General features: G+C 39.6%; 1 protein-coding gene and 1 long non-coding RNA gene across 5 annotated transcripts; one reads left to right on the forward strand and one right to left on the reverse strand.

The window, feature by feature from the left end:
• Positions 1-1,652: 1,652 nt before the first annotated feature.
• LOC146506212 (serine/threonine-protein kinase N2-like) lies at positions 1,653-25,691 on the reverse strand. 3 transcript variants are annotated; one of them, XM_085179845.1, is made up of 20 exons: positions 23,108-25,691; positions 22,678-22,846; positions 19,845-19,996; positions 19,144-19,342; positions 17,038-17,160; positions 15,570-15,676; positions 9,789-9,932; positions 8,137-8,212; positions 7,854-8,046; positions 6,502-6,637; positions 6,180-6,223; positions 6,005-6,062; positions 5,809-5,900; positions 5,271-5,447; positions 5,059-5,121; positions 4,899-4,975; positions 4,597-4,739; positions 4,360-4,467; positions 2,549-2,629; positions 1,653-1,975 (listed from the first exon to the last, which is right to left on the reverse strand). In XM_085179845.1, exons 2-20 carry the CDS (start codon positions 22,838-22,840, stop codon positions 1,772-1,774), a joined length of 2,340 nt encoding a protein of 779 aa, XP_085035971.1. In that variant the 5' UTR covers positions 22,841-22,846; positions 23,108-25,691; the 3' UTR covers positions 1,653-1,771. The 3 variants fall into 3 exon arrangements, with proteins under 3 accessions (XP_085035971.1, XP_085035969.1, XP_085035970.1); XM_085179843.1 differs by having other exon boundaries at positions 22,660-22,846; XM_085179844.1 differs by having other exon boundaries at positions 22,660-22,923.
• On the forward strand, positions 11,323-19,151 carry LOC146506213 (uncharacterized). Of its 2 annotated transcripts, none has more exons than XR_014877164.1 (5): positions 11,323-13,776; positions 13,954-14,007; positions 15,219-15,263; positions 15,527-15,681; positions 18,438-19,151. It is a non-coding gene; the product is annotated as an uncharacterized LOC146506213 (long non-coding RNA). The 2 variants fall into 2 exon arrangements; XR_014877165.1 differs by lacking the exon at positions 18,438-19,151 and adding an exon at positions 17,458-18,425.
• Positions 25,692-26,120: the final 429 nt, after the last annotated feature.

Raw genomic sequence — 26,120 nt, forward strand, 5'->3', positions numbered from 1 at the left:
AACAACATGTGAGGGCTTAGTTGACACAAGCCAGGATATTTGTAGTTCAGCATTTCTCTCAACAGTTTAAATGAAAATCTATTATCAGAGTTTAGCTACTGTAAATTCAGAACTATATTTTGAACCTCCTGTTTTTGATCTGCACGTAGCATATTTATCTAGAGGTGATAAAGGTGTAGACTCTTCAAGCATCCCGTGTCTGTCTCTATCAGATTTGTTTCAACCTTTCACCAGATCTCCGAAATAAACCGCCAGCAGGAGGAGGTGAGAGCAGGCTGGCTCTCTGCAGACATTATAAAGGGTCATTATCACTTTGTTTGCTCAGTCAGAAACACAAAAAAATGATGCTGCCTGGTTATTTGTTTATCTTTGTTGTGCTGTCAGATCAATGACAGCATGAACAGTCAGCGTTTTTAGCCATGGGATCAGTTTGAACATGATGGAGCTGCGGAAACATTTAGAGTCAGCATCAAGACAGGCTGGGAAACTTTCACTGAGCAAGATTTATGCTCGCACTTTATTTTATGGCACACTAATAAGACGGGAAAATAAATAATAAATATGAGTATGGACATTGACAACCATGGATAATCATCCATGAGTTATGACCTGTATCTGATCAGATAATTATATTACATTTACAGACTTCACAACAACATCCAGGCTGGAAGGGATTTGACATCCATCCACCCACCTACCCATCCAGCCAGCCAGCCAGCCAGCAGTCTAAACCTTTTCCTTTATATCTTCTGGGGGGACACCAAGGCAAGTCCTAAGCCAGCCAAGTGATTTAATCCCTCCAGCCTGTCCTGGGTCTGCTCCAAGGTCTCCTCTTAGTTAGACATTCCTAAAATACCTCAACTAGGATGTGTTGAAGAAGCATCTTGGTCAGATTCCCAAACCACCTCACCTGGCTCCTTTCCATGTGGAGGAGTAATGGCTTTACTCTAAGCTGCTCCTGAATGACTAAACTCCTCGCTGTATCTCTAAGGCTGAGCCTGATGAAGCCAGAGGGGCCATATCATGGACTAAAAGCAGAGACATGATCCTGAGACTGATATGCTTACACCCTCCTCCCTTTGTGCATGCCTTAAAATTCAATCCAAAGAAGATTTGAACAGAATGGATGACAAATGGAAGCCTTGGCACTCACAGGGAACGATTTGAACTTAATGCCATCTCGTTAAGTCTCATCAGTGCGGCGTAAAATGAAGTGCAACCAAATCTGTAAAGTGCAGAGTCTCAAAATCGACTGATATCACTGTCTGAGCCTCTGCACTTATTTCTCAAAATATTGAACTATTCATTTAACCTACTCATTCGTTTTTTTGTAGTTTTCATTTACAATCTCTAAGCTGTCAAAAGGTATCAATCACAGGCCACTGGCAATAACAAGTCTGAAGTCAGGCCTTAAAAAGGGACTGAAATTAAATGATAAAAGGAATGCAATCCTCACAGCTGTAGTTATAATCTGCAAATATTTCACTTCTGTACTCAATAAAGGACTCAAAACTGATCAGTTTTAATGATTGACTGATTAACCAATCAACTAACACAACAGCAGAGCAAAATATAAAAATATAAAAGTCCTGTCATTGTTCTTGTAAACCCCTACTAATGCATTTTAATGCTTTTTATCTAAAAATATATAAATAAAGTAGCTTGCCATAGGAGGGTTGTGGTTATGATAAACGTGGGTTACCTGCCAGTGCGGACACTAAGGTGGACATTCTGGTTGTAATTTACCCCTGCGGTCACGTCAGTTTAAATTTCACCCATGCAAGGCGCAAAAGTCAAAGTCCGCGAACGCTTCCTGCTGCTCGGCGGAGAGGCTGAAGGGCTTGGAGGGAGGCGACAGGGTTGGCTGGAGTCGAGTGAACTCGCTGTCGAAGTTGCTGACATCAGTGGGCTCCTTGATCGACGGCAGGAAGGGCGGCGTTACTTTCTTCGCTAGCAGGGCTTCCCAGTCGATGGTCTGCAAAAGAGCCACAAAGTTAAAAAAATACAAATTATCCCTGTGTGACTATGCTACCTCCTCAGTTTCAGGCAGTTTTTTCTAATCCTGGCAGTGTATGATGTCATCGAGAAAATAGTTCAAACTTTGTTGTCGAGGGTGAGGCAGTAAGAAAAAAATGCTAAAAACAGCTAAAACAACTACTTTGTGAATGGAGTGGCTGCAACAAGGCCCAGTTTGAGATAAATAAGGATTATTTTGAACTGTGAATCATGCAAAGCTACTGTAGCAGAGTCAGAGAATAAAAACATGGAGCAGAAAACAACAATTATAGTTTAGCTTTAGTACTTTGACTCATCAATCAATAATTTAGGAGATAGAGGTGCTTATAGAGCTTTGATGTGTCTGCACAGGTTAAGTCACTGTCTAATCAGTACTAATCAGTGCTTCATCACTCATCAGGCTGAATCAGGAGTGGTAGACGCTGATTATAAGGACTACTCAGCTTGTTTGCATATTGTTTAGATGTTTACATGTCGGAGAGTAGTTCAGTGGAAAGAAAGTGAAGACAAACAGTTGATATGGATCCAATACCTCAAAGAATTTCTCTCCTTTGACCTCGTTTGCGTCCCTCTCTCCAGCTCCGAGCCTTTTCAGTGGATTCTTCTTCAGCAGCTGTGAACAAACACGGATGTTTTAATTTAATACTCAAATTTAAATCAGTAATTACAGGTTCTAGGATTAGGTTCTAAAAAGTGTGTGGTGCATTATGACTTCTACGTTTTCACCAGAATCTTTCTGAAATATTATTCAGAAGTAAATATGAGTTAAGCAAAAAAATAGTACTATCACCTCATTGCAAAAAGGATCTACATATGAACCTCCTGGAGTAGGGATGGGTACCGGTATCCGGTGCCATTACGGTTCTGACATAAACGGTAGTAACCAGACCGAAAAGCAGCGCACATTTGGGTGCTTTTTTTTCCCTGAGATGTCATACACTTTGGATTCTAGCCAATCATTTTACCTTTCCAAGGATAGTAGGCGGGCGTATGTTCTTTTAGAGCAGAGCTACAGATTAAAAATGCCCAAGGCGAAGCGGTCAAAGTCTGGCTGTACTTCACAGCAAAAAAGGCAAACTCAGCAGCCTGCAACAAGTGCTTTAATGTGATACTGTGCAGAGGAGGTAACACCTCGAATCTGATGAAACACCTGGCGATGCTTAGCGTTTTTTTAAAAGCCGAGAAATGCGCCATATTTGATAGCTTACTGCGAGACCTCACACCGAGCACAGCTACTGCGGGTGTGGTAAATCTCCATTAGCGAGTTAGCGCAGATCGGCCCGTGCGTGGGGCTGGACATGCTTATCATTTTGCAGAAAAAAAGAGACTGCTAAAAATAAAAACATAAGAGGTTTTTGGACAAAGTTTGTGTTCTCCATTCTTTAAGCACCGGTTCGAGCACCGGTTCGAGCACCGTTTAAGCACCGGCACCGTTTCAAAAGTACCGATTTGGCACCGGTATCGGATAAAACCTAAACGATACCCATCCCTACTCCTGGATGAAGTGAGTTCCCTCTGTGAACTCTAGCTGCCTTTTACAGTCATAAGAGATGTTTTTTACGGGTGATTCTAAACATGCTGTAGGTGCTGATGTGATAATGTGTGTTTATTAGCCTAGATGGAAAAATGGCTATAAAAACAGATGCCGGGCCGATCACGTTGGCTGGAAGATGTTATGTTCTTTTTAAAAATGGAGAAAATAAAATTTAGACTCAGAGGAAATGTTAATAAGTTCTCACAGATGTGGCAGCCTTTTATCATTTACTTTAACTCATTGAAAACACTTACAACAGACTAAACTTTTGTACCACAGGGTTCCCTTTTGTTATGGTTTTGGGAGGGAGTTGATTTTTTTCTTTTAATTATTATTATTATTTTGTTTGTTTGTTTGTTTTTTTGTTGTTTTCTGTGTGTGGGTTGTTGGTTTTTTTTCTTCCTTTTTTCCTTTTTTTTTCTTCTTTCTTTTCTTTCTTTTTTCTGTTTTATTGTTATCATCCGAATCTTAATGGCCTAATTTGTTTTGATATATGTCTTTATATCGGTTGGTACTCGCTGTATTGGGCCTGATATGTCAAATTACATGTGCAAAACTTTATAAATAAAGAGGGGGGAAAAAAAAATAGATGCCGGGTTTTTCGTGGCTCATAGCGCCCTATTTGCACAGCTGGCTGGTTGACATTTAGATAAAACAATGAGTCTCTATTACCTTACAGAAGAGTTATCTACGCATATTGTACTTAACATTGGCCATTTCATAAATGGCCAAAATGAATTAAAATCCTGTCACAACTTGATGTGTGATTTGAAATGAAAGGACACAAGAAGTCAAATGAAGGCGAATACCTTCTGGATGATGGCGACAGCATTGGGAGGAATGCAGGTGGGATACTGCACGTCATCATTAACGATGCTGTCAAACACCTCCTCCTCATCTTCACCAGGGAACGGAGACTAGCAGGAGGGCGGAAAGATGCTGAGTTAGGCTTAACTGAGATGAACTGTGGAACTTTGCATTGATCACTATGACATTAAAAGCTTTCAGCAAACGCTGAACTGAATATGAGGTTATATATGAATAACCTCTCCAACAAGCATTTCGTAGATGAGGACGCCCATCCCCCACCAATCCACTGCTCGTGTATAGTTGTCGTCCGTCAGGACTTCAGGAGCAAGAAACTCAGGAGTCCCACAGAAAGTTGAGGTCCGATCGCCGTGTCCCATCCCTGCCGATACATCACACACTTCAGTCCTCTCAGATGGAAGTATGGAGAGTTTAAATCGTAAAACTGATTCTGTTTGGGTAGTAGTATAAAAGGGAAGAATGTGGCTACTGCTACTTGCTACTGCCAGAAATTACAGACAGGTGTGCTGAATGGATTCACCTTCTTTACAAAGTCCGAAGTCTGTGATTTTCACAAATCCATCTGCATCCATTAACAGGTTGTCCAGCTTCAGATCTCTGTGTAAAACACAGAGTACACAAACTGAAGGGTGCCAAATGTTTTCTTGTAACGTGAGATCACTTTGGCACTCATCACCTACCGATAGATGATTTTATTCAGATGCAGAAACTCTAAACCAAGCAGGACACATGCTGAGTAAAACCTGTACATGATAGCAACAACAGATCAGAGATGTTGGATAACAACACCTTAAAAAATACATTGATTTGATTTGTTTTCTTTGTCAGGGAAAGAAAACAAATCGATATTTGGAAATCTCTCAGGCAGTATGTTCACTCTTTTTATGCACACCTGGTCTGAGCCTCGGTAAACACATCATTGTGGATGTGGATCATGAGGTCACCGCCGGGTAAATACTCCATGACGAAGCAGACGTGGTCGCCGGTCTGGAAGCAGCCGTGGAGGTTGACGAGGAACGGGTGCCTGGACGCGATGATCATCTCAAAGATCCTCTTCTCGCTCATAAGACTGCAGAAGAAAAATACATCACTCAGCTATTATCCTCAAAGCTGCAAAGAGTTTTTCTTGTCAAGCTCAGTAATAACGTCCATGGCTGCAGTTCCACTAATGACCACTTGGGGCTGGCTCCAAAAGGTCGATTCCCCTTGACTCCAGTGTTTAAATGTCCAACTTTACAGCATTAAAAAGCACGATTAGAAACTAGATACAAAAACAGTTTGGGCCTTTATCTATAGGCCATAAGAGACACTGAGTGAAGGCAAAACTCAAATGCAACCCATTGATCTATAATCTGAGCTTTCTTATTGATAATCACGTAACGTGCACCTGCATGCAGATTTAAAGCATTCTTGTCTTTCCTTCCACTCACCTGTCCACTTCATCACGAGTCACAATGTCTCTTTTCTTCAAAGCTTTGACGGCATACAATTTTCCGGTCTTCTTAAACTCTGCCAGCAGGACCTGGAAAACATTCACAGCAAATCTAACCCTGATCAGCTGAGGACAAACAAGAGAAGACGTTTGGCTCAGTCACAGTGTTTTACAGAAAAGCTTCAAACTGTTACCTTCCCAAAGTGTCCTCTGCCAAGAACAGAGATATATTTAAAATCTTCCACCTGCATCCTTTTGGGAAAAACAAAAAACAAAAACAGAAAATAAGGATGGTGCTTAATTCCTAATTTTTAGAAGAGGACGTGGAGTGTGAAGTGTGTGAAGACATGTATGTGTGTGTGTGTGTACTTTAGAGCAGATACAGGCTGATCTTCGCTTTCTTCTACGGAGGACTGCAAATAAAAATTCAATTGCAAATTAGAGCTCAATAAGAACATGTTTAGATCTTCTAAAAGCTGCTGTTTAAACTGTGATATCAGCAGAAAAATTCATGTTTTTGGCCGTTATCACATCACAAAGCTGCCAGTGTGGCTTTAGATCCTCACTCTTAGTGCTTATAATCTGTTACTGGATACGGTTTCACTCTTCTAAAGCTAATTTGTCTCTTGCTACATATATAAATGTGTAAACTCTGAATGCACTGGCGTGTCAACTCTTGCTAATGACTTACCAGTTTTTCTTGCAGCGTGGGCACAGATGGTGTTCGGTGCACTGCACTGATGATGCCAGCTGTGTTTTCTTCCTGGTCGAGGATGGTGGGAGAGGGCTGATCCTCAGTGATGCTCAGTCTGATTACTGGAGCTTCGCTGCAGCCCCACAGAGACAAGTGTTGAAAAATGTAGTGAGATACTAGAGAGTCAAAAAATACTGAGAGAGGCCAGGACCTGGAGGCAAACTGACATTATCATTGGAAACGTTTTATCTCCTCACAGTCAGAGATGGGCAGTAACACGTTACTTTTTTCAAGTAACGAGTAAAGTAAGGGATTACTATTGAAAAAACGGTAATTAGATTACCGTTACTTTCCCGTAGGAACGCTGCGTTACTGCGTTACTAAAACCGTGATTTTTTTTTTTTGCGAGAATGTCTCATGACAATGACGTAAATGAGTGCGACTTTCGCGACAACAGCTGTGTGCAGATCAACAATGGATAATATATCGAGTGCGGGAGAGAGTATGAGGTGCAGCGTTTAAAGCGTGGAAGTACTGACCTTACTTTGAATTTGATTCCATAAAAAGTGACAAAAACATTAGTGTCCGTTGTGCGTGGGAAGAAAACTTCTTTTTACAGCGAAAAAACCCCTAAACTTCCAAGCAAGCGCCGAGTAACTATGACGTAATGGGAAACTCACAGAGAAACTCGCGGATTCTTCCACTGACTGCGGCACACCTGCACCAGGGTAACCCTCCGCCTACCCCACTCCTGCTTTACAGGTGAAAATAGAGCAACAGGACCGCTAGTCTTTGACTTTATTTATTTTCTGCTGTGTTTTACTTGCATCTATTTGAAAGACTGAGTGTAAACACAAAAAATATATTATTTTATGTGCTGGAATGTGCAGAAAATAGGTTTAAATGTCAAACAAATTTCTTCCAGTCAGAGAATGTTGCATATAATTTAATTTTTGCTTGATGCATAAAGTTAAAAGATTAAAACTAATAAAACAAGTTTAAAAAAGGGACTTTTCCATTTGATTACATTTTGTATGATGGATTATGTAGAAAAAGTAGAATTGGGCTGAAAGATCTATCACTTTATCACCTATTCAGGTTGTAAATCGTGTTTTTAAAAAGTAACTAAGTAACTAAGTACTTAATTACTTTCGAAAATAAGTAATCAGTAAAGTAACGGGATTACTTTTTTGGGGATGTAATCAGTAATTAGTTACTGATTACTTTTTTCAAGTAACTTGACCAACACTGCTCACAGTACTATATACATAAAAATAAAAAAATCAAGCTAAAATACATAATAAGAACTATCTATGACAATGTGAGATGAACTTATGATTAGTTCATACCTTGGCAGTGAAGTGGTAGTTTGAGGCTCCTTTTCAGTTGCATGGGGCGCATTGTTGGCCACCAGGTCAGGGGTCGCAGAGAAAGATGAGCTGAATGTGGTGAAGGAGCTGTAGCGAGGGAGGATGCTCATCATCAGATGACCCCAAGTGGCAAAGTTCATGTTCATCTGTGCTGCTCTGAGAAAGTTCTTCCCTGACAAAGAAAATAAATCAAATCATCATTTCACCGCAGAAACACAAATTCAATCTGAACAAATCTGTTTGGGGGCTTTTGTGTTTGTACCTCTCTCTTTAGTGAAGATGCACCGCTGACGTCTCAGCTTTGGCTGCCGTTCGAGCACAGTGTCAATAAATCGAAGCTGTAAAATACAAAACAAACAGATTTCTTTTAACATTTGAGAAATTAACTGCATTTCTATCCAACTGGGATGAAAACGCATGGCTGATATTGCACCTTATTGGCTGTGATAGTTGGCACTAGATGATTAATGTGTGGATTAATTTGAGACAGAAAAAAGGCAAAGTGTCACAGTGAAAGGCTCAAAGCTGTGAGTGTGGTGCCAAAGCTCACCCAGTGTTAGATTTCTGTTCCTCGATAAGACTCTACTTTGTTGAATCAGAACATAATGTGGAGCATATTAGATTTCCTACAACCACACTGAAATCTGTCAACATGCAGCTCTTTATGGGACTCTGAAGTGTGTTGGATTAATGTGAGAATGTTAAAATGAAATAATATTGACTTTAAACAGCTCACTGAACACTTTTAAAGCACGTTTGCATCTGATTTTCTCTCCTCTCAGGGCTGCCGAGGGTTCAGGAACAGGATGACTAACAAAAGACTGAGCAGATTAAGTTTGCCACTTACCACTTGAACATCTCAGTGTTGTCCAACTGATGTTGTAAAATCACTTACCACGAGTTATAGGTCCATCTAGAAACCTCCTTTTATAAGCCTTCCAGAACAAGAGAAAAGGTTGCTGGGACACGATTCAGCAAAGTTTTGGAGATGCACAGTATTCTTTCAGTCTGGTTTCAGAGAGTTACACTCCACTAAAGAGCTCTCCTTAAAGTCTCCAATGACCTTTTGATGACTGCAGATAAGACTGACTGTTCCAAGTCTTTGCTTTCATCAGCCTTTGATACCACTGATCATCAGCTTTTGATCCACAGGTCAAACAGCATGGCAGTGATTTTGGTTTTCCTCACTGGTTTACTGATTTTTTGGTTCGGTGGGTGAGTTTTGGTCTGATTTTGCTTCTTTATCATTCAGTTTTCTTGGTTAAGTTCTCTTTTATATTCACTGTATATCCTCATTAGGTCATATTATCAGCAGTTTTAAAATAGTTTTTTATCATTTTTATGCCGAGATCATTCGACTGTACTTCTCTTTGAAACCTCACGAACTGGATATCCAGCTCAATCGACTTAATGCAATCAGGGTGCAAGGCTAGGTGACAAATAATTGCTCCTGAGAACATCAGTGCTCAAGCAGCCAGTGGGGTCCCTGCCATTCACAGTAAACTCTAACATGTGGAACCGTGGGGTCATTTTTGATCAGTCCTTGATGTTTGATGCTCACAAAAAGTCTCTGACCCACTCTTGTTTTTTCCAGTTAGGAAATCTTGCTAAACTTTAGTCTGAAAAAGTGATTTGGAGATGCTTGTTCATGCCTTCATCTCTTCTCACTTGGTTTATTGTAATCCACTGTTTTTTCATCTGTTAATCGCCTCTAGTCTTTTTGCATTGACTTCCTGTCAGGTTTAGCGTTTAGTTTAAAATCTTAAAATCTCCTGCCCCTCTGGATGTGACCTGTAGGGACTTGGTTTGATGCTGAGGCTTTAGTGAATGACTTACCAGGCTTAATGTCGGCATTTACTACAACTTTTTCTAGTGTATATCTGCACCGTACACAAGGCAGGTGGATGTATTTACCTTGGTGTAGAGGAGGCCCTGTGGCTCTAAAGTTATCCCCTGGTTGATGATTGGGTTTTCCATCATCTCCTCCAGTCGCAGGAACTTGACTGCACACATGGCCCTCCGGTCCCGCCAGAAGACACCAACCTCCAGCTCCCGGGACTGCCAGCAGAGCGAGGACCAGCAGAGAAAACACAGACTGAAGGTTTGAGCAGGAAGTGAGCACCACCATGACTGAAATGGTAGTACCAACATGTTGTGATTCATTTCTGTTGCAATTGAGAATCTTTAGAAGAGATTCAATCATGTTTGTGATCGCTGACTCATTGTTATGAGGCTGTTTTTATCAGAGTAAAGGAAGCCTGTGAGTATTTGCTGGAGTCTTTAAAGTGTCACTGTGGATTGGTGAGAGGAGTAAAGTTACTTATTATATTTCAGTTTAACTGAGTGTTTCTAATTAATAGAGCCAAAGGTTGTTTGCAGCTGTTAGTGAATAAACTGGTGATGTTTTTGGACTTTTTTAAAAATCAAAATGTCAAACAATATCTTCAGCAAAGTTAATTGTTCTTTGCTAATTTCAGGATGTTTTTCTTTTTCTTACAGCACTGCAAATTGGAAACCAAGTTCTTGAAACAAACAAGCATCTACAGTACCAAGCATGTGTTTAGCTCAGGCTGTGATGAACTAATACCAGCAGGTAGAGGGCGACCCCTGCTGGTCTCAGACTGAACTGCAACAACAATTTAGTCTATGGCGCAAGAATGTTCACTGCTGGATTAATGGGTAGGAGGGTTCGGTTCATCATGATGCACAACAGCACCCACCATACACTAGAATTCAATGGCTTCCTGCCAGTGAAACATGGAATAGGGCTCAGCAGATGAGGAAAAAACTCCTTTTACTAGTCACTTTAACTTCATGGAAAAAGTGGCAAAAACAAGGAAAGACGTGAAGGAACATAACAAAGGCTGTAATAAAAAAAGAAAGAATGAAAGAATGAAATAGCTTATAGAGTGAAAAGATGAGTGAAAAAAGTGAAAAAATCCGTTATAACTCTAAAGACCGCAATTATAGCTCTTAATCTTTATTTATATCACGATTTTTATACGTTAAAAATGTTGTCACGTTACATTCGAGCAAATCAAAATAATACCTGCACCAAACCACCAAAATCAGAATTGGAAGACATAATTAGCAAAAGCAGTTCAAAAAAAGGGGCAATATCAGAAATATATAAATTGATTAGGTCCAAAACATCTGACAATTCGTTGGGAAGGTTGAACGCCTGGAAAAATGATTTAAAGAAGGACATATCCATGGAACAATGGGCATTGGTTTGCGCAAAAGCTCATAAACAAACTATTAATTCTAGACTAAGGTTGTTGCAATACAAATGGTTAATGCGAATATATGTTACTCCGGAAAAATTAAATAAGTACAACTCTAATATTCCAGACACTTGTAATAAATGTAATGAAGATAAGGGTAACTTTTGGCATTGTATTTGGGATTGCAGGAAGATTGTGTTACTGCAACCCAAAAGGAGCCAAACTATGAAACAAATATTATCCAAGGAGGTTGTTTTGGATCCTGGCTTCCTTATTCTGGGATTGTACCCAGAAAACATGAGGTACACAAAAAGTGACAGAATGTTTATTGATATGGGTTTGTTACAAGCAAAAAGATTAATTGCACTAAAATGGAAAAAAACAAGGGAACCGAGTATCACACAGTGGATAAAACAAATGATGGTGGCTTTGCCATTGGAGCGGATAACATGTATACTGAAAAGGAAATTGGATGTTTTTGAGAAGGTGTGGAGACCATTTGTGAATTTTGTAGAAGGATTTGTATCATCTGAGGAGGACGAGGACTGAGGGCAATGACATTTGATTTGGGATAATGACAAATTTAGGCCTTTAATGGAGTGATAAATCTGACGACTTTTTTGTTGTCTTTTTGCTGTCTGAGAGGAGTGTATGTTCATGTAGTATTTAGAATGTTGGACTGTTTGTAAGTCATTAAAATGTAAAAAATAATAAAGATATTGTTGGAAAAAAAAATGTTGTCACAGCAATGTAATGTTCAGAATTTATCTGTGGTTATTACCTGCAGTTGTAGGTTCAGATTATCATGTGAAATGGAAAACACATTAATGATGGCTCAGTGTATCCGCTGCTATAATAAATGAAGCACCTTTCCTGCATATTTAAGAAGCTACAAGCAGCTCTTATTACGGCTGCAGATACGTCAGGGTCGCTTTACTCACTGCCACACACTATCTAACCCAAAAACTGTATTCATCTACAAGATTTTAATACAAGACCTTCATCAGGCAATCAGCTACTTTATTTTAAAGGTCATATCTATACATGTGTAGATTGTTGATTTTAACTGTAATTGTTAAGCATTTATTGAATAACTATTATATTAGATATAATTTTCATGGTGCTGGACTTGTTGTGATGGGTTTTGGAATTTTATTAATTATTTTCAGACCCCTTTGTTCTCGTTCTTCATGGTTATTTGGTGATATTTTAATCTCTTAAGCTGGGATTCGTGGTTTATATGGTTGAGGCAAAATGAGGCGCTCCCTGACAGTAATCTCAGAGCAGCACAGAAGTGTAAAGAAGCATCCAAGGGTGGAGTGAAACAATAATTCAATACGGTAACTCGACTCCATCACTGGCTCTGCGTTATTTAAGGTTGCAACCACATCAGATTTTCTCTTTCTTCCTCATGGCAAAAGAATTACACTCAAAATAAGAGGATGTGCAGAGCATCTGTATCCATAACTGCAGAAAAGATCGCACTGACTGAAAGTGCACCATCAAAAACTCACATCAGTCCCACACTGACATGCAAAACCATCAGCTGACGTCTTATAAGCATTCAGATGGTTATGTTTATAGTAAAGCATCCAGCAAACGTATTGTAAGACTTCATTCATACTCACCGAATTTAAGCTACAACAATGCATAAAAGCTTAATCTATTTGTTTTAACTGGACTTTTTGACTGATCTGCTCTCTGAGATTTATTTTCACCATTTAGCTGCATCTGTTTTTTTATTCCCCCTCTCTCATCTCCACTTTTATTTGACCATCCATTACGCTGGAAGTCGCCTAATGTGCTGTGCAGAGAAGCACTTACCTACTGCAGCCGTGCCGGGTGAAAAACAGAGAGGGGTGGGCTGGGCGAGGGCACACAGTGTAAGGTGAATCTGATGAGATCCTTTTACTCCTGACTTTGTCTATTTTGTCCCAGTTCTTCTGAACTAAACTCAAAATAGTCAAGAAGTGTGCTTCAATTAATTGTGTTCTTTCCAAAGGAACTCGTTAAGACCTTGGGGCTGTGTTTTGGTTTTATGTTGTTTCTCCCAGTTCATATGTCCCTGAGATGAGCCTCTTCATACTGTCTTTGTCCTTGGCTTTGTGTTGTTTTGGGGTTTTGAATTCTTAATTAACATATTTCGGTTTCTGTTTTGGGGTTTATAGACTGGACTTTAGATTTCTGTGTTTGTTGTTTATTATCTTTATTCTGTCTTTGGTTCCAGTTTTATACTTTAAGGTTTTCATGGTAATGACTTTCTGTTTTGTGTGTTTTGACTCCTCTTTAACTTTCATGTTCTTTTATTGTTATTAGTTTCTTCTTAGTCTTCTTGTTTCCACCCTCTTCTCTTTAGTCCAGCTTTCTTTATCATTGTCCTTCTGTTCCCCCCGAATTAGTCCATTCATGTTTAGTCTTTCTTTGTTTCAGAAATGGTTGGTTGTTCCTTTCCTGTTTCATTTTGATAGATGTCTGTCTGTCTCATTGTCCTCACCTGTGTCTGATCCTAATCAGCACTCTGTGTATCTGTGTAGCTTCCCTCTATCAAGACATCTTTTGATGTGCCTGCCCTATGCTGACCTCTTTGCTTTTGTGGATTTTGTTCTCATTTGGACTTCATTTCAGTGGCCATCAAAGCCTGCTATTTGTTGGGGCTTTCTGACTTCAGCCTCCTACATGTGGGTCCTTATTCCTGCTCATTGTGATACATGTGTGCAGTCTGATTACCTGCACAGCGCCCTTGTACAGTCTATATGGTTCAGTGCTTGCTATATTGTTCTTGTCAGCACATGAAGTGTTACTACAGCATGTACTAAGCTGCTGATGCTGTTTTTATCTGCATCAATGTCACACAGACAAAGGTCATAACAAGAAGAACAGATTGTAATGGATCTTGTTTCCTTGAACCGGTGAGTGTGCTGCACAGCAACCGAACAGGATTCAAACAGCGCTTCATTTCTGTAATTAGAAACAGGATGATTGGAAGGGAAGTAAATGGGCAGGAAGGCCAGTTTGAACGTGGGCGGTGTGGATTAGAGCGAACATGAAAAATGACTCACAAATGCTGAAAGCTGGCTCGCCGTCGCAGCGGTTTAAATCATGGGGAAAACAAGAGGAAAATATGTGCTACTCTGTTTTTCTGCAGTTTAACTTCCCACTATAACTGATAGGATCAAAAAGTTTTGTAAAAGCTGCCAAACATGAGTGTACCCTGACATGATGTTCCAGAAACTCGGAGCTAATTAATGCTGCGACTGGTAGCCTTGAGGTTTTTGGTTGCAGAAATGCTGATCAGAGTTAGTTCAATCAACTCTGAGTATCGTCACCCTGAGTTAAGGCCATGAGTAATGAAAGAAAGCCCTCATTAGTGGAGCTCGGTAACTTAATTCACCACGGCAACGAGTATTTAAAGGCTAGGGCCTTTTATTTTTTCTGCGTCGTCCAGTCATTATTTACCCAAATTTTCATTAACAGATGAAGCCGAGGGGTGTACTACGAAGAGAGACTGGTGGGTTAGTGAGCAACGTTGAGTTTAAAGTCATATATTGTTATGCTTCTTTCAGTTTAAAATTGGAAGCGTCTCCTCTTAACTCATTCTTCTTTACAGCATGTTTGAGCGATGATTGATCTCAGAGCGATCCCTTTTTGCAGAAGACGAGTCATGTGAAACATGAAATGCCCCCTTTTAGCCTGAAGCAGAATCCTGGTTTGACACAGACCGTTCATAACCCCTGTTCAACTGGGGCTAACACAAAGAAAGCCTGGTTTTACAGACTTCACTTCTTAATATATACCACTGGAATTTGAGCATATTTTACATTTCATTTGTAAATCAAATTATTCAGCTGTAGCCTGACAGTAAAGACATGTAGATGACACAGATTACATGGTAACTGAGTCAGAGTTTACGTTAATTCTCTGGAACAGAAAACCTAGAGTTTCCCTGATCTCAGGATTAATAAACTCTTTTCACTATACCTGCTTCTGGAACAAAGCCCAGGTTTCTGACAGTCCCCTGGTGCTTCTTAAACTCCAGTTGCTTTAATTCATGCCAACCTGTCGTTTCACTTTCCTCGGTTAAATCTGATTCTGATTTAATTTTTTTGTTTTACTCGTGCAGGCTTCTTTTAAACCATCCTCACTGCTTTCGTCTCCACAGCTTGAGGTAAATATGTTTCCTTGTGTGACGCGGCAGACTGCAGATGGTGAGAAACATGATTCTGATTCACTAACATGAGCTCTGTGGTCAGAACAAAAATGACTGAATCTGATGGTAATTTTGAATGTGCACTTTGTGTTTAGTGTATTAACATTTCACTGAATGAGACCCATTATGACAAAAGAGATGAGCAACAGTCTGATAAATTGACATAATTTACGCTAGGAAATAAAAATGGACTATTACTTTGTGGTTTTCCCACTCCTCAGTTAACATGGTTAACTAAGTATCTGATGGTGTGTTGGGACTCACCCGCTCTAGCTGGATGTAGAACGTCTGGTCCCAGCTCAGCCTGCTGATGGATGCCCAGCGCGTCCGGCCGACCACTCTACCGTCCAGCCTGAGCACACCACTGATCTCTGCGGTGAGACAAACGTTTACGTTTTACTGGCTGTGTCCTGAACAGGCTTGATTTTTACAGCAGTGAAGATTTACACGAATGTTCATTTTATTTACTAGGTGCTTTTAATTTGTAAATCCAACATAATTCTAATAATTCTGACAACTTTGTCTAACTAATCAGGGGCTTTTATAGTGAAAATATGACGCTAAATCATCCTGATAAATTTTGTATTACTAACTCTTAAATTTTGAAAATCCAAACATTCAACGCTGGGAGCTTTCTATAAAAGGTTTTCATTTTCAGAAACTGGGGTTAGTCTGCTGGACCCACCAAAGCAGTAGAATCTGGATGAATGAGTAATAAACAATAAATTAATGGGCACCCCTGCACGCAACTTTTTCTAGATATTATTTTTTGTACCTTTACATTGAAGGTTCAAGGCTGGTTTTGAGCAGGTGCAACGCATAAAGGTGCTTTGTACCTTAATGAATAAGAAACACCTGCAAATGGTCCAGCAGCACTACCTTAGAGGGTACCTCCCCAGTAATTATCCACCGTACTCTTAATGGTACAAAAGTACTTTTCTGAGAGTATCATGTGAATCTGACTGGAGCCAGACGGTTCGCCTTCCAAAAGATCCAACTTATGAAATCATGCTGGTTTATTCATCTTCTATTTTAGGAAAATAACAACTAAATGTCAGGGCATTTAACAAAAGACCTTTCAACATCCTTGACAGAGGATATGATGTCATTTAAAGTAATAAGCTCACTTATTGTAATAGATTACCTTTAAAAGCACTCCATACTTCACAAAAAAGTAGGTTAACCCATTGAGCACGGCACCAGATTTCAGTGTTCAGGTGTGACACTGTGGCACTCTCATACTGATGTAAATGTCTTTTTAAAACAGAGACCGGGAGTCACACTATTCATGCAGCTAAATGTAATGTCACGTGAGCTGGAATTAATAAAGCTGTTTAATAATCTTCCTTTTATTGTGCAGAGTATGCTCTAAAGTGTTTGCATTTACTGAATCCATTTAGAAAACACTGTAAACGTTGCCAGATTGTCAAACCTTCTGCTTGCAAGAGACAGCCAATCAGAAGAAAGTTGGCTTGTTGGAGAAGTTAGGATGTTGTTTGAGCTTGTTTGAGTCAGAAGATGACCTGAAGTGCTGCACAAAGGCTCGGTGTAAGTTAAATAAAAATTATTTTGAATTGTTAATGATGCAAAGCTATCCTAGTAGAGTGCAAAAGCAAAAATGTGGCACTATGAATGAACATAAAAACGTCAATTTAATTATTTCCTTGTTCCAACTAAGATCAAATCACTCGTGTCCAAGGAAACTTTTTAAAAATGCAAAATGTCTGCTTACCTGGAGGTCCGTCTGCTTTGTGAGCAGCTGGTGTCTCTGCAGGGTTCGGATGGTCTTCTTGCTCTGAATCTCCCAGAGGTTTCAGTAAATCCTCACATCCAAGAAGCCGGACTTCAAGTTTGCCTGAAGACATTTTTAAAAAACAAAACAAACTTTAAGATTCTAAAAACATCCTGAAATGATCACTAAACGATTCTATTCTCACAAAATACTTAATCACTACATTATGTAACAATGCCTCCCCTTCCCAAGTCCTTAGTAATGAATTGCATTTAAGACCAAAATGAATGGAGCCTTTTAAAATAAAACCTTTTCTTTTTCTGCATGAATAAATCTCTCATGCTCCTAATCAGCGCTGTCTGGAGCTGCTCGCTGAGCATTCACATCCTCATTTTCTCCCTTTCTCCGTACTGCAAACAGCTGTGAAGCACAAAATCACCCCGAGTGAGACCCGATCTGAATGCTCGCCGCATACAGAGCAACTCCAGGATTTGTCTCCTTGTTACATCATCATCATGAGGCTTTTTTTTTGCCTTTTTAGTCTCCAGCAGGGAGAGATGGGCTTACAAGTGAACTGTCCAAAACCAGCAGATTACATGTCTGATTATCCACTGCCAGAGGTCAGCGTATGGTTAGCCATGTTCCAACACTGGGCAGGAATGGTGCCGCTAGAAAGAGCCGTGTGTTAGAGAGGAAAAAAACAAAGCTTTCTTTGAGATGTAGGTGTTTGATTTCACACAGATTTCCTGGGAATAACTACTTAAAAATAGTGTTTAATTAGTAGACTTGCAATTAGTTAAATCCAGTTATCTTCCGGTCTTCTGAATGTACTAACACATAAAATGTGTCTATAATTAAACATATGATTCTGTAATAAGTGAATGATTTGTGTTTAAAGAGCCGTTCCTTCATGAAATTCAGTTTCCTCTGTAAGCTTGTTTGTTAGTTTCTTCCAGCAGCAGGAGGTTATTATGGAGCTAAAGAAAATAAAACGAGAAGCTGAATAATCCCTTAAAACGTGACAATCAGGTCTGTCTCATAATCTCCAAATGACTGAGTGGGTTCATTTATGCATGCATTTTGTTTTTAACATTATTTTAAACTTCTGATCACCACATTATGTTTAGTAGTGAACCATGGCCAACAGACTATAATAAAGATTAAAAACAACCTGATTATGATAAATTTGATAAGAGCAGAATGACCAAACTTGGACAACGTTTCCTGGTCTGCTGTATGAGTAGATGGTGGGATCAGAATCTGACATAAACAAGAATTGTATTGATGGTTTAGGCTGCTGGTGATGTAATATGTATGATAGTCTAGCTTAAAGTAGTCATGGAGAGAGATTTCAGGTATTTAAACCATCATTAATACTGACAGGCTCCTCCTCCTTTCAGCTGCTCCTTTTAGGGGTCGCCATGGAAGATCATCTGTCTCCATCTCAGCCTCTCGCTGGCATCCCCTCTGTCAAACCTCTACATGTCATCCTTTATTACATCAGGTGCCTGGAAGCTCCACATTCAACATCCATTGCTCAGTTTATCCTCTCAGTCCCGCCTCTAACTTTGTCTCCAAACCGCTCATCCTCAGCAGTCTCTCTGATGTCATTATTTCTAATCCTGTCTATCCTGGTCATTCCCAATAAAAAACCTCGATATCTTCACCTCTGCCACCTCCAGCTCTGCTTCGTGTCTTTTTGTCAGTGCCACCATCTCTAAACCATACATCAGAGCAGGTCTCACTACCCTCTTATAAACCTTTCCTCTCACGCTCGCTTCTATCCTGCCACAAACCCACCTGACACACGTCTTCACTCACTCCACCCTGCCGACACACTCTCCTTCCCCCCTCTCATGCACTGTCCATTTTAGCTTTAGATAATGCTGACAGGCTACTTCATACTTAATGCACTGTGCAACCTTCACTAAAAACTGTGTTATGTATATTCTTACAGATTTTTGGGGTCACTTTGAAACATTTGACCCATGACTATACCTATATCTGAGGTATGATCTAGTAAATTAATTTGCAAACAAAGCTGTCTCTAAAAGCACACTTTTAAATGTAAGTACTGCTCAGAAAAAGCATAGTTTGTGCTGGTACCGGTTAAGGAGGCAGGTCTGATGGAGAAGACGGATGGCGAGGTGGAAAGGGGACACCCAGTTGTGGGGTTTTGGGTAGAAGGAGGTCCCCCTCCTGCAGGCTGCTGTAGAGGCTCCTGGTTCTTTTCCTTCAGGCATTTCTCCAGGGAAAGCTGCAGAAGACCCAGTTTCTGGGAGGATTCCTGCACCCGAGCCTGAGCCTGCAAAGAAGATAAAGACTATATTGTTGTTTGGGCCTTTTAAATATAGGCTGTTTAGTATTTTTGGATATTGTTTGTGCTGCTTTACTTCCAACATAAATATATTTTTCAGACTTTAGATGTTATATTTTTATTTATTTATTTTGCTTTATTTTGTTTTTATTATATTAGCTAATCAGTGAAAGTGATGCTCAGAACACAACTAAACACAAACGAGAGCAAACATGAAAGTCAATATTTAACATTTCCGGCCCCATGTTTTTTCTTACCCTATACTATAATAGTCTTGCATGAATCACACTTCAAAATCATCTTTTATTATCTGATACTGGACCTTGGTGCCACCCCTCAGTTCATCCTCCATGACTCCAGCTAGAGCTAGTCTCCATTTTTTTTCTTTCATTCTTTTTTTAGAAAATTCTTCAGATTTTTTAGACATGCCTTAAAACAAACTCCTTTCTCCTCTGACGTACTTTAAAATAAATGTGACTGAGAGTCCTACCTCAGCCAGGGCCTTCTGGTCCAACGATGAGATCCCTTCAAGCTCCTTCACCACATCTTTGGCCAGCACCAATGCATCTGACTCCCTCTGCACATAGTGCTGCAACTCTACCAAGCGAGCATCCACGAGACTCGCAGCGAGGGGAGATATCCCTGAGAGGGAAGAGAAAGAGAGAGTCTTGATACCTGTTATCAGTATTCCTAAATAAGAAGTAAACCCTTTTGTCTCAAATGTCACTGAGTTAAAAACACTACATTTTCTATGTGTCTGTCATTCAGCTGACACTTTTTTGAAATGTAGAAAAGCTCTAAAAGGAAGGATTAAAACATCGCAGCTAAGGAAGACCCTTCAAATGTTGCTATGTTGATACAAGAAGAAGAACACTGCATACTAAATAAACCCAGAAGTGAAAGAATCCTGTTTTCTCTTGCGGCTTGTTTTTTTGGGGTGGGGGTTTAAACATAATTCTTAAAATTAATTAATTTTATTTTGTTTTGAATTTTAATTAGTCTGCTACTAAAAGTAGATGTTTGCAAACTGGATCCGGTGACCCTGAATCATCCATTAGTTATGCTGCTATAGGCTCAGGCAGTTGGAGAACTTCCCATGATGCACTTAGGTAGCATTTATTCTACCATGCCCATGCATTTACACACCACTACTGCATTAACTCGAGTCTTCTCTCTCCTGTAATTGGTGTTGTGTCTTTGTCTCTCTCTTCTTTCGTTTGTTTCCCTGCACCCACCCCTACAAGTCTGGTTCTCTTCCTATTAAAATGAGTTCTTTCTTCCCACTGTCGCCAAATGCTTGCTGACAGGGATCATCAGATCACTAGAGATCTCTCTCTTTTATTTATATACCTTGCATAGAGGTGAATGCAGTTCAGAACACTTCACGGATGACTGACCTAATTACTGATAATGAGACGTAACAAAATGTAACAAAAATGGGCAAATTAAAACAGTGGTTGAAACATCAAAGACATTTTTAAATAATTAAAGTAAATCAAATAAAACTGTAAACAATCAAAAACAAATACAATACTGAACAAAGAGAATCATTGTGCAATAGAATAAACTGTACAACACTCAAAAAGTGGAGCTGCATGCTGTGGCGACCCACTGTGAATAAGGAGTAGCTAACTATTAGTAGATTTATGCTGGATGACCAGAGGGGTTGTACCGGTTCATTCGCTGTCACCATGTCTGACATATACACTGGAGTGAGACGAGGAAGTGCTTTAAAAAAAGATTAAACGGGTATTTTTAATTAATATGGATACATATGGCGGTCTAAACAATATAACTTGGTTCGGATGACTGTTGTTGTCACCTGAAACATGAAATATATTTAGGAATATTTTTGAGAATTAAAGGTATCAATAAATGTAACCAAAGCAACATCAATGGAAAGGTTGCTACCGCAACAATAATGGCAATGTAATTTATGGTCTCAACTCGACCGTAAGTCGATGAATTATTATTGTCATGGTCTCTGGGTTTGGCCTGTGACTTAGTGAATCACACTTTTTCTGGCCCCTCTGAGTCTGAGGCGATGGTTTTCAGTCAAAAGTGAGGAGTGCTCACTTGGGGTTGGCAATGAGTTGCTGTCTTAATTGAAAGCGTAGTTGAAGTATCTTGGGGCTCTTGTTGAGGGAAGGAGGGAATTAGAGGTTGAAAGGGGGATTTGTGCAGCTGCTGTATTATTCCAGATGCTGTACTGGTCTGCTGTAGGGAACTGAATTTGAAAGCAAAGGTATCGATCTATATTACTGCCCTCACCTATGGCCACAAGCTGCTGGCAGTGACCAAAATAATGAGGTCACGGATTCAAATGACGAACATGAGCTTTCTACAAAGGGTGTCTGGTGTTTGGTAGGGTCTCAGAGTAGAGCTGCTACTCCTCCACATCAAAAGGAGCTAATGTTTAGGGATACCTCCTGGACGTCTCCTATGAGGTGTTTTAGGAATATCCAACCGGACTTGATTATGTCTCTTGACTGGCTTGGAAATCCATCAGTCTTCCATCAAAACAGGAGAAGGAGGGGATGGATGGATGGATGGATGGACCGAGAAAATCATTTGCTAGAGTCAGCCTTTGCTTTTACACATTCTGCTGACACTTGGATACAGTGAACGAAACTGCCTGCTGTAGTAAAGAGGGCCTTTATTGGCTGTAGATGATAACATTTTAAGAAATCAATGAGAGATAAAGAGGTCAGAGGTCCAAGAAAGGAAATAGGACCTGAGGAGCTGTGGTATAGAGTTACTTGTCTCATATTCCGTCAGGCAGGGAATCATTTTTTTAAACATTACTTTCAGAGTTTCACAAATGGCACATATCGCCAGTTTAGAATTAAATGTCACACTTACACTCTGTCTCTAATAATCCTGTCAGAGCAGTTTCACTAGTGCAATATACTCTCATCATAACTGGGACAGGAGACTGTTGGCAGGAGATGTTAAAGTACTCACATCACAGTATCTCTGGATCAAAAACTCATACTTTTTCACTTACAAGAAAAGCTTTTGAATTGTGATCTGTTGTTGGAGAACATTAGTCAAATAGATAATCCCCTTTCAAAAAATGGAAGCCCTGGCAAAACCTTCATTAAAGCGCTAAGTTTTCAAACCACATATCTGCATGCACTGGAAACTCGGTTGCTCCTTCTGGGTTAACAAGACAAGTTATTTGAAAATCTGACAGAATTGTTGTGACTGGCCACGGGCAATATAATAGATGATTTCACGCCTCTTTCAAGGTAATTTGCACACTTAAATAAAGTAGAAGAACAGAGTATTATAGGGGGACTCACTTGTCCCAGTACTCGGACCTCCATGAGTGGAGCTGTTAGGGTTTCCACCACCATCAACACCACTACTGCTGCTGCTGCTGCTGCTGCTGCTGCCAGCCTGGGCGACTTTGATAATCTGCAGTCGGATCAGCTCAATCTTAGAGCGGCTATCCTGAAGCATCTGCTGAGCCGTGGACAACATCTGATCCTGGATAACAACATCACATCAAGAGACAACAAGCCTCACTTCATCACAGACAGGTCAGCTGGGACTGGAGCAGCATGCTGATTGAACACAGACAGAGTTTAGTGTAACGTGTGGTGAAACGTGAGGAATTCACCAGAGAGAGGGTTGCACACACAACTCATTTACATATTGGACCAAAACAAGAGCGAAAGTAGACATGGATTAAGTGTGAACAACCTGCTCAGATCAGATGGAAACACTATGACTTTGCACTTCACTCACCTCGGGGTGATTCTTCGCTCCTTGCTGAATAAGGATTAATCTGTCATCCTCTGTGGAAGTGGCGGGAGGGGACTTCTCAGGTTGCGCCTCTCCACCTTCACTATCCTTGAACCACAACAAGTCCCCTGATGTGATGGTGCGTTCACAGACACACTGACTGCCTGTTTCCTCGGATGCAGCTCCTACATCTTTAGACCTTGATCAAACAGCCTGTCCTCTTGTTTGTTTTCTTCTTTCTTCCTCAACAACATGCCATTCCCACTGCATCCTCATCCTCCGGTCTGTAATCAAATCCACCCCCCCTCCCCTGTCTCTTTTAGATGGGTTTCTTTCTGCAGAGTTCCTTTCCAGTGCCAGCACTGCTGCTGCTGCTGCTGCTCTGACAGCACCGATTGCCTTCTCAGGGCTCGGCATTGGCCGTTGCATGACCACATGTTCCTGCTCTGCCACCAACCAAAAGGCAAGCAGAGCTGCTGGTGCTCTCTTTGGGACAAAGCAGAGAAGAGCCTGCGGTGCTTAGGAGATTTGTTTAACCTCCTCTAACAAGAATGAGATGAGAGACTTAAATAACTACACTGATAGCAGGAGGTGGGAAATCAGCACCTGGATATAATGATGTAGCCTGTCTGGCTGTTTTTTACTGACAGCGTGGATTAACAGTCACGCATGACAGCTCTGTGGTTGTGGTCTCCCACTTTACTGCCTGTCAAATTGAAAGCAATTAACGTAGCTACACAATAACACACTTGAACAGACAATCCATCACACTTGCCCTAATTAGGCAGTTACACATCCACCACCTTGAAATTGTCTCATTAAAACGGTGACATGCCAAAAGGTGATTTCTAGTATTTTTTTTTTAAAGATTGTGAGTATTTAAAGGGCTGTAAATGATTTGTTGGCCTATAATTTGTCCAACATATGTCTCATGAATTATAATGAGTCATTCTGAGCCAGAAAGAACATTCCTATCAAAATGTAGGTTTTTGGCAAAGTAACTATTTCATATGCCTTATTTATCCAAATATAAAATGTCAATTACATTAAAAATCAATTTTTCAAAAGAGATCTGTCCAAGAGGGCGCCACAAAGTTATAAAATAACAGTTCTAAAAAGGTATGTAAAGTAGCCAAAAAGGACTGGATTGATTATAATGTAGAACAATAGAAGGTACAATAACTCTGTATTAAATATACTTGCTAAACAGGTAATTTCTTCATTTTATAAGTAAAGCTTTCATAAATCCTGTCGACTACAGTCTATTTACCAATATAAGTAAAGGTATTAGGCATAAATAACAAACAGAAACATTGGCAATAACTTTCTGGCAGACAGCCACTTTTTGGCATGCATACCAAACGTATTTGTAGTCATAAACCCTGCTTATACAGTGAAGACTACAACAGTTACTCGACTAAACCTTCACTACATTGTAAGATTTTTTTTATATGTAAATCACAAAATTATTTTGGGTATAACTAACAAGAATAAAAGAATGAAGTTTCTACTTTCCACTTCCATTCAGATGTAATAAACCTAATTGATAACCACAATTAAATCTTTGGAGGTTTTTGTTCATTTGCGGTGTGATCTGTAGAGGAGATGACAATAAATGAGCAGTTTGGGACCATACATGTGTTGTAATCAGGCTGTTACACATGGTACATTGCTTATCAACTCTTTAAACTTGCAAATGGAAACCTTTTTTTTTTTTTTTAATAGCTTTGTCTATAGGTAAAGTGAATAACTAAGAAAGCTACTGGACATAAGCTCACCTAAATTATCTTCTTTATTCTTATCAAATTAAACATTTACAAAAAATAGCTCAGAAGAAGAAGAGACTACACTAATAGGTGTGGTACACCACTGCCAGCTTTAATGTTTCCTTATTAAACAAGCAAATACATTTTAATCATAGATTTGTTTATAAATGTGGTGGATAACTAAGCAAGATACTGGACATAGCCTTAATAAAATATCATCCTTATTCCAATTTAAATTTTAAAAACGTAGCTAATTTTCTAATACTAATTAGCACAGACTAGCTCCTTCTTCCAACTTACAGCTTTATTTTAAGTTTGCTTAAATGTAGCCTGAGTAAATATAACAGATGACTGTAGTTAATTTGATGATCAAATATGATATTATTAAGCTATTATTCGTTTTTGTTTTTTTACACTTTTATTTGGTTGGGATTCAAAGCGAACAGATGGCAGTAGATCAGTAAATAGTAACTCTTAGACATCCACTACCTTGATTTTATTTTCCCCCTTGCCAAAACTGCAAATACAAATATATTTTATCATAGCTTCATTTGTAAACACAGTGGGAAACTAATCAAGCTCCCGGGCATAACCTTAACTAAAATATATTCTCTATTCACATCCAAATTTAACAAAATAAATGGCGCTAGAGTCAAAACCATTCCTAACAGTTAATTAACACAAATCACCAGTAAGGGGTTCCTTTTTCCAACTTACAGTTAGCTTTAAGTTAGAAGCTTAGCACTGGCCGAAGTACACACAACAAATGACTGGTTAATTTGATAATCTGAAATTACACACACACACACACACATACACACACACACACACACACACACACATATATATATATATATATATATATATATATATATATATATATATATATATATATATATATATAATTTTGGGTTGGTATTTGAAGCGAACAGATGGCAGTAGATGAGCAAATAGGGACCTAAGACATGTAATTATGCAGTTACACTTCCACTAGCTTGTCTTTTTCCTTACTAAACCAGCAAATACAAATATATTATCATACATTCGTTTACAAACACAGTGGAGAAGTAAGCAGCCTTCTGGCCATAACCTCAACCAAAATATATTTTGTATTCATAGCTAAATAAAACAATTGAGCTGGAGTCAAACCGTTCCTAACAGCTAATTAGCACTGACCACCAGAATGAGGCTCTTCCAACTGACATTCAGCTTTTTTTTTAAGTGCGCAAGTGTGAGTCGGCAGCTTCGGC

The sequence above is a fragment of the Neolamprologus multifasciatus genome, chromosome 12 (genome assembly GCF_963576455.1).
Source record: "Neolamprologus multifasciatus chromosome 12, fNeoMul1.2, whole genome shotgun sequence".
NCBI classification, from domain to species: domain Eukaryota; kingdom Metazoa; phylum Chordata; class Actinopteri; order Cichliformes; family Cichlidae; genus Neolamprologus; species Neolamprologus multifasciatus.

Coding starts and splice junctions, on each gene's coding strand:
- LOC146506212 (XM_085179843.1), bottom strand. CDS start 22,840: ATGTTGTCCACGGCTCAGCAGATGCTTCAGGATAGCCGCTCTAAGATT. Junction 19,343..19,844: donor ACCAGAAGGCCCTGGCTGAG/GTAGGACTCTCA, acceptor TCTTCTTTGCAG/GCTCAGGCTCGGGTGCAGGA. Junction 6,063..6,179: donor CAGCCTGTATCTGCTCTAAA/GTACACACACAC, acceptor TTTTCCCAAAAG/GATGCAGGTGGAAGATTTTA.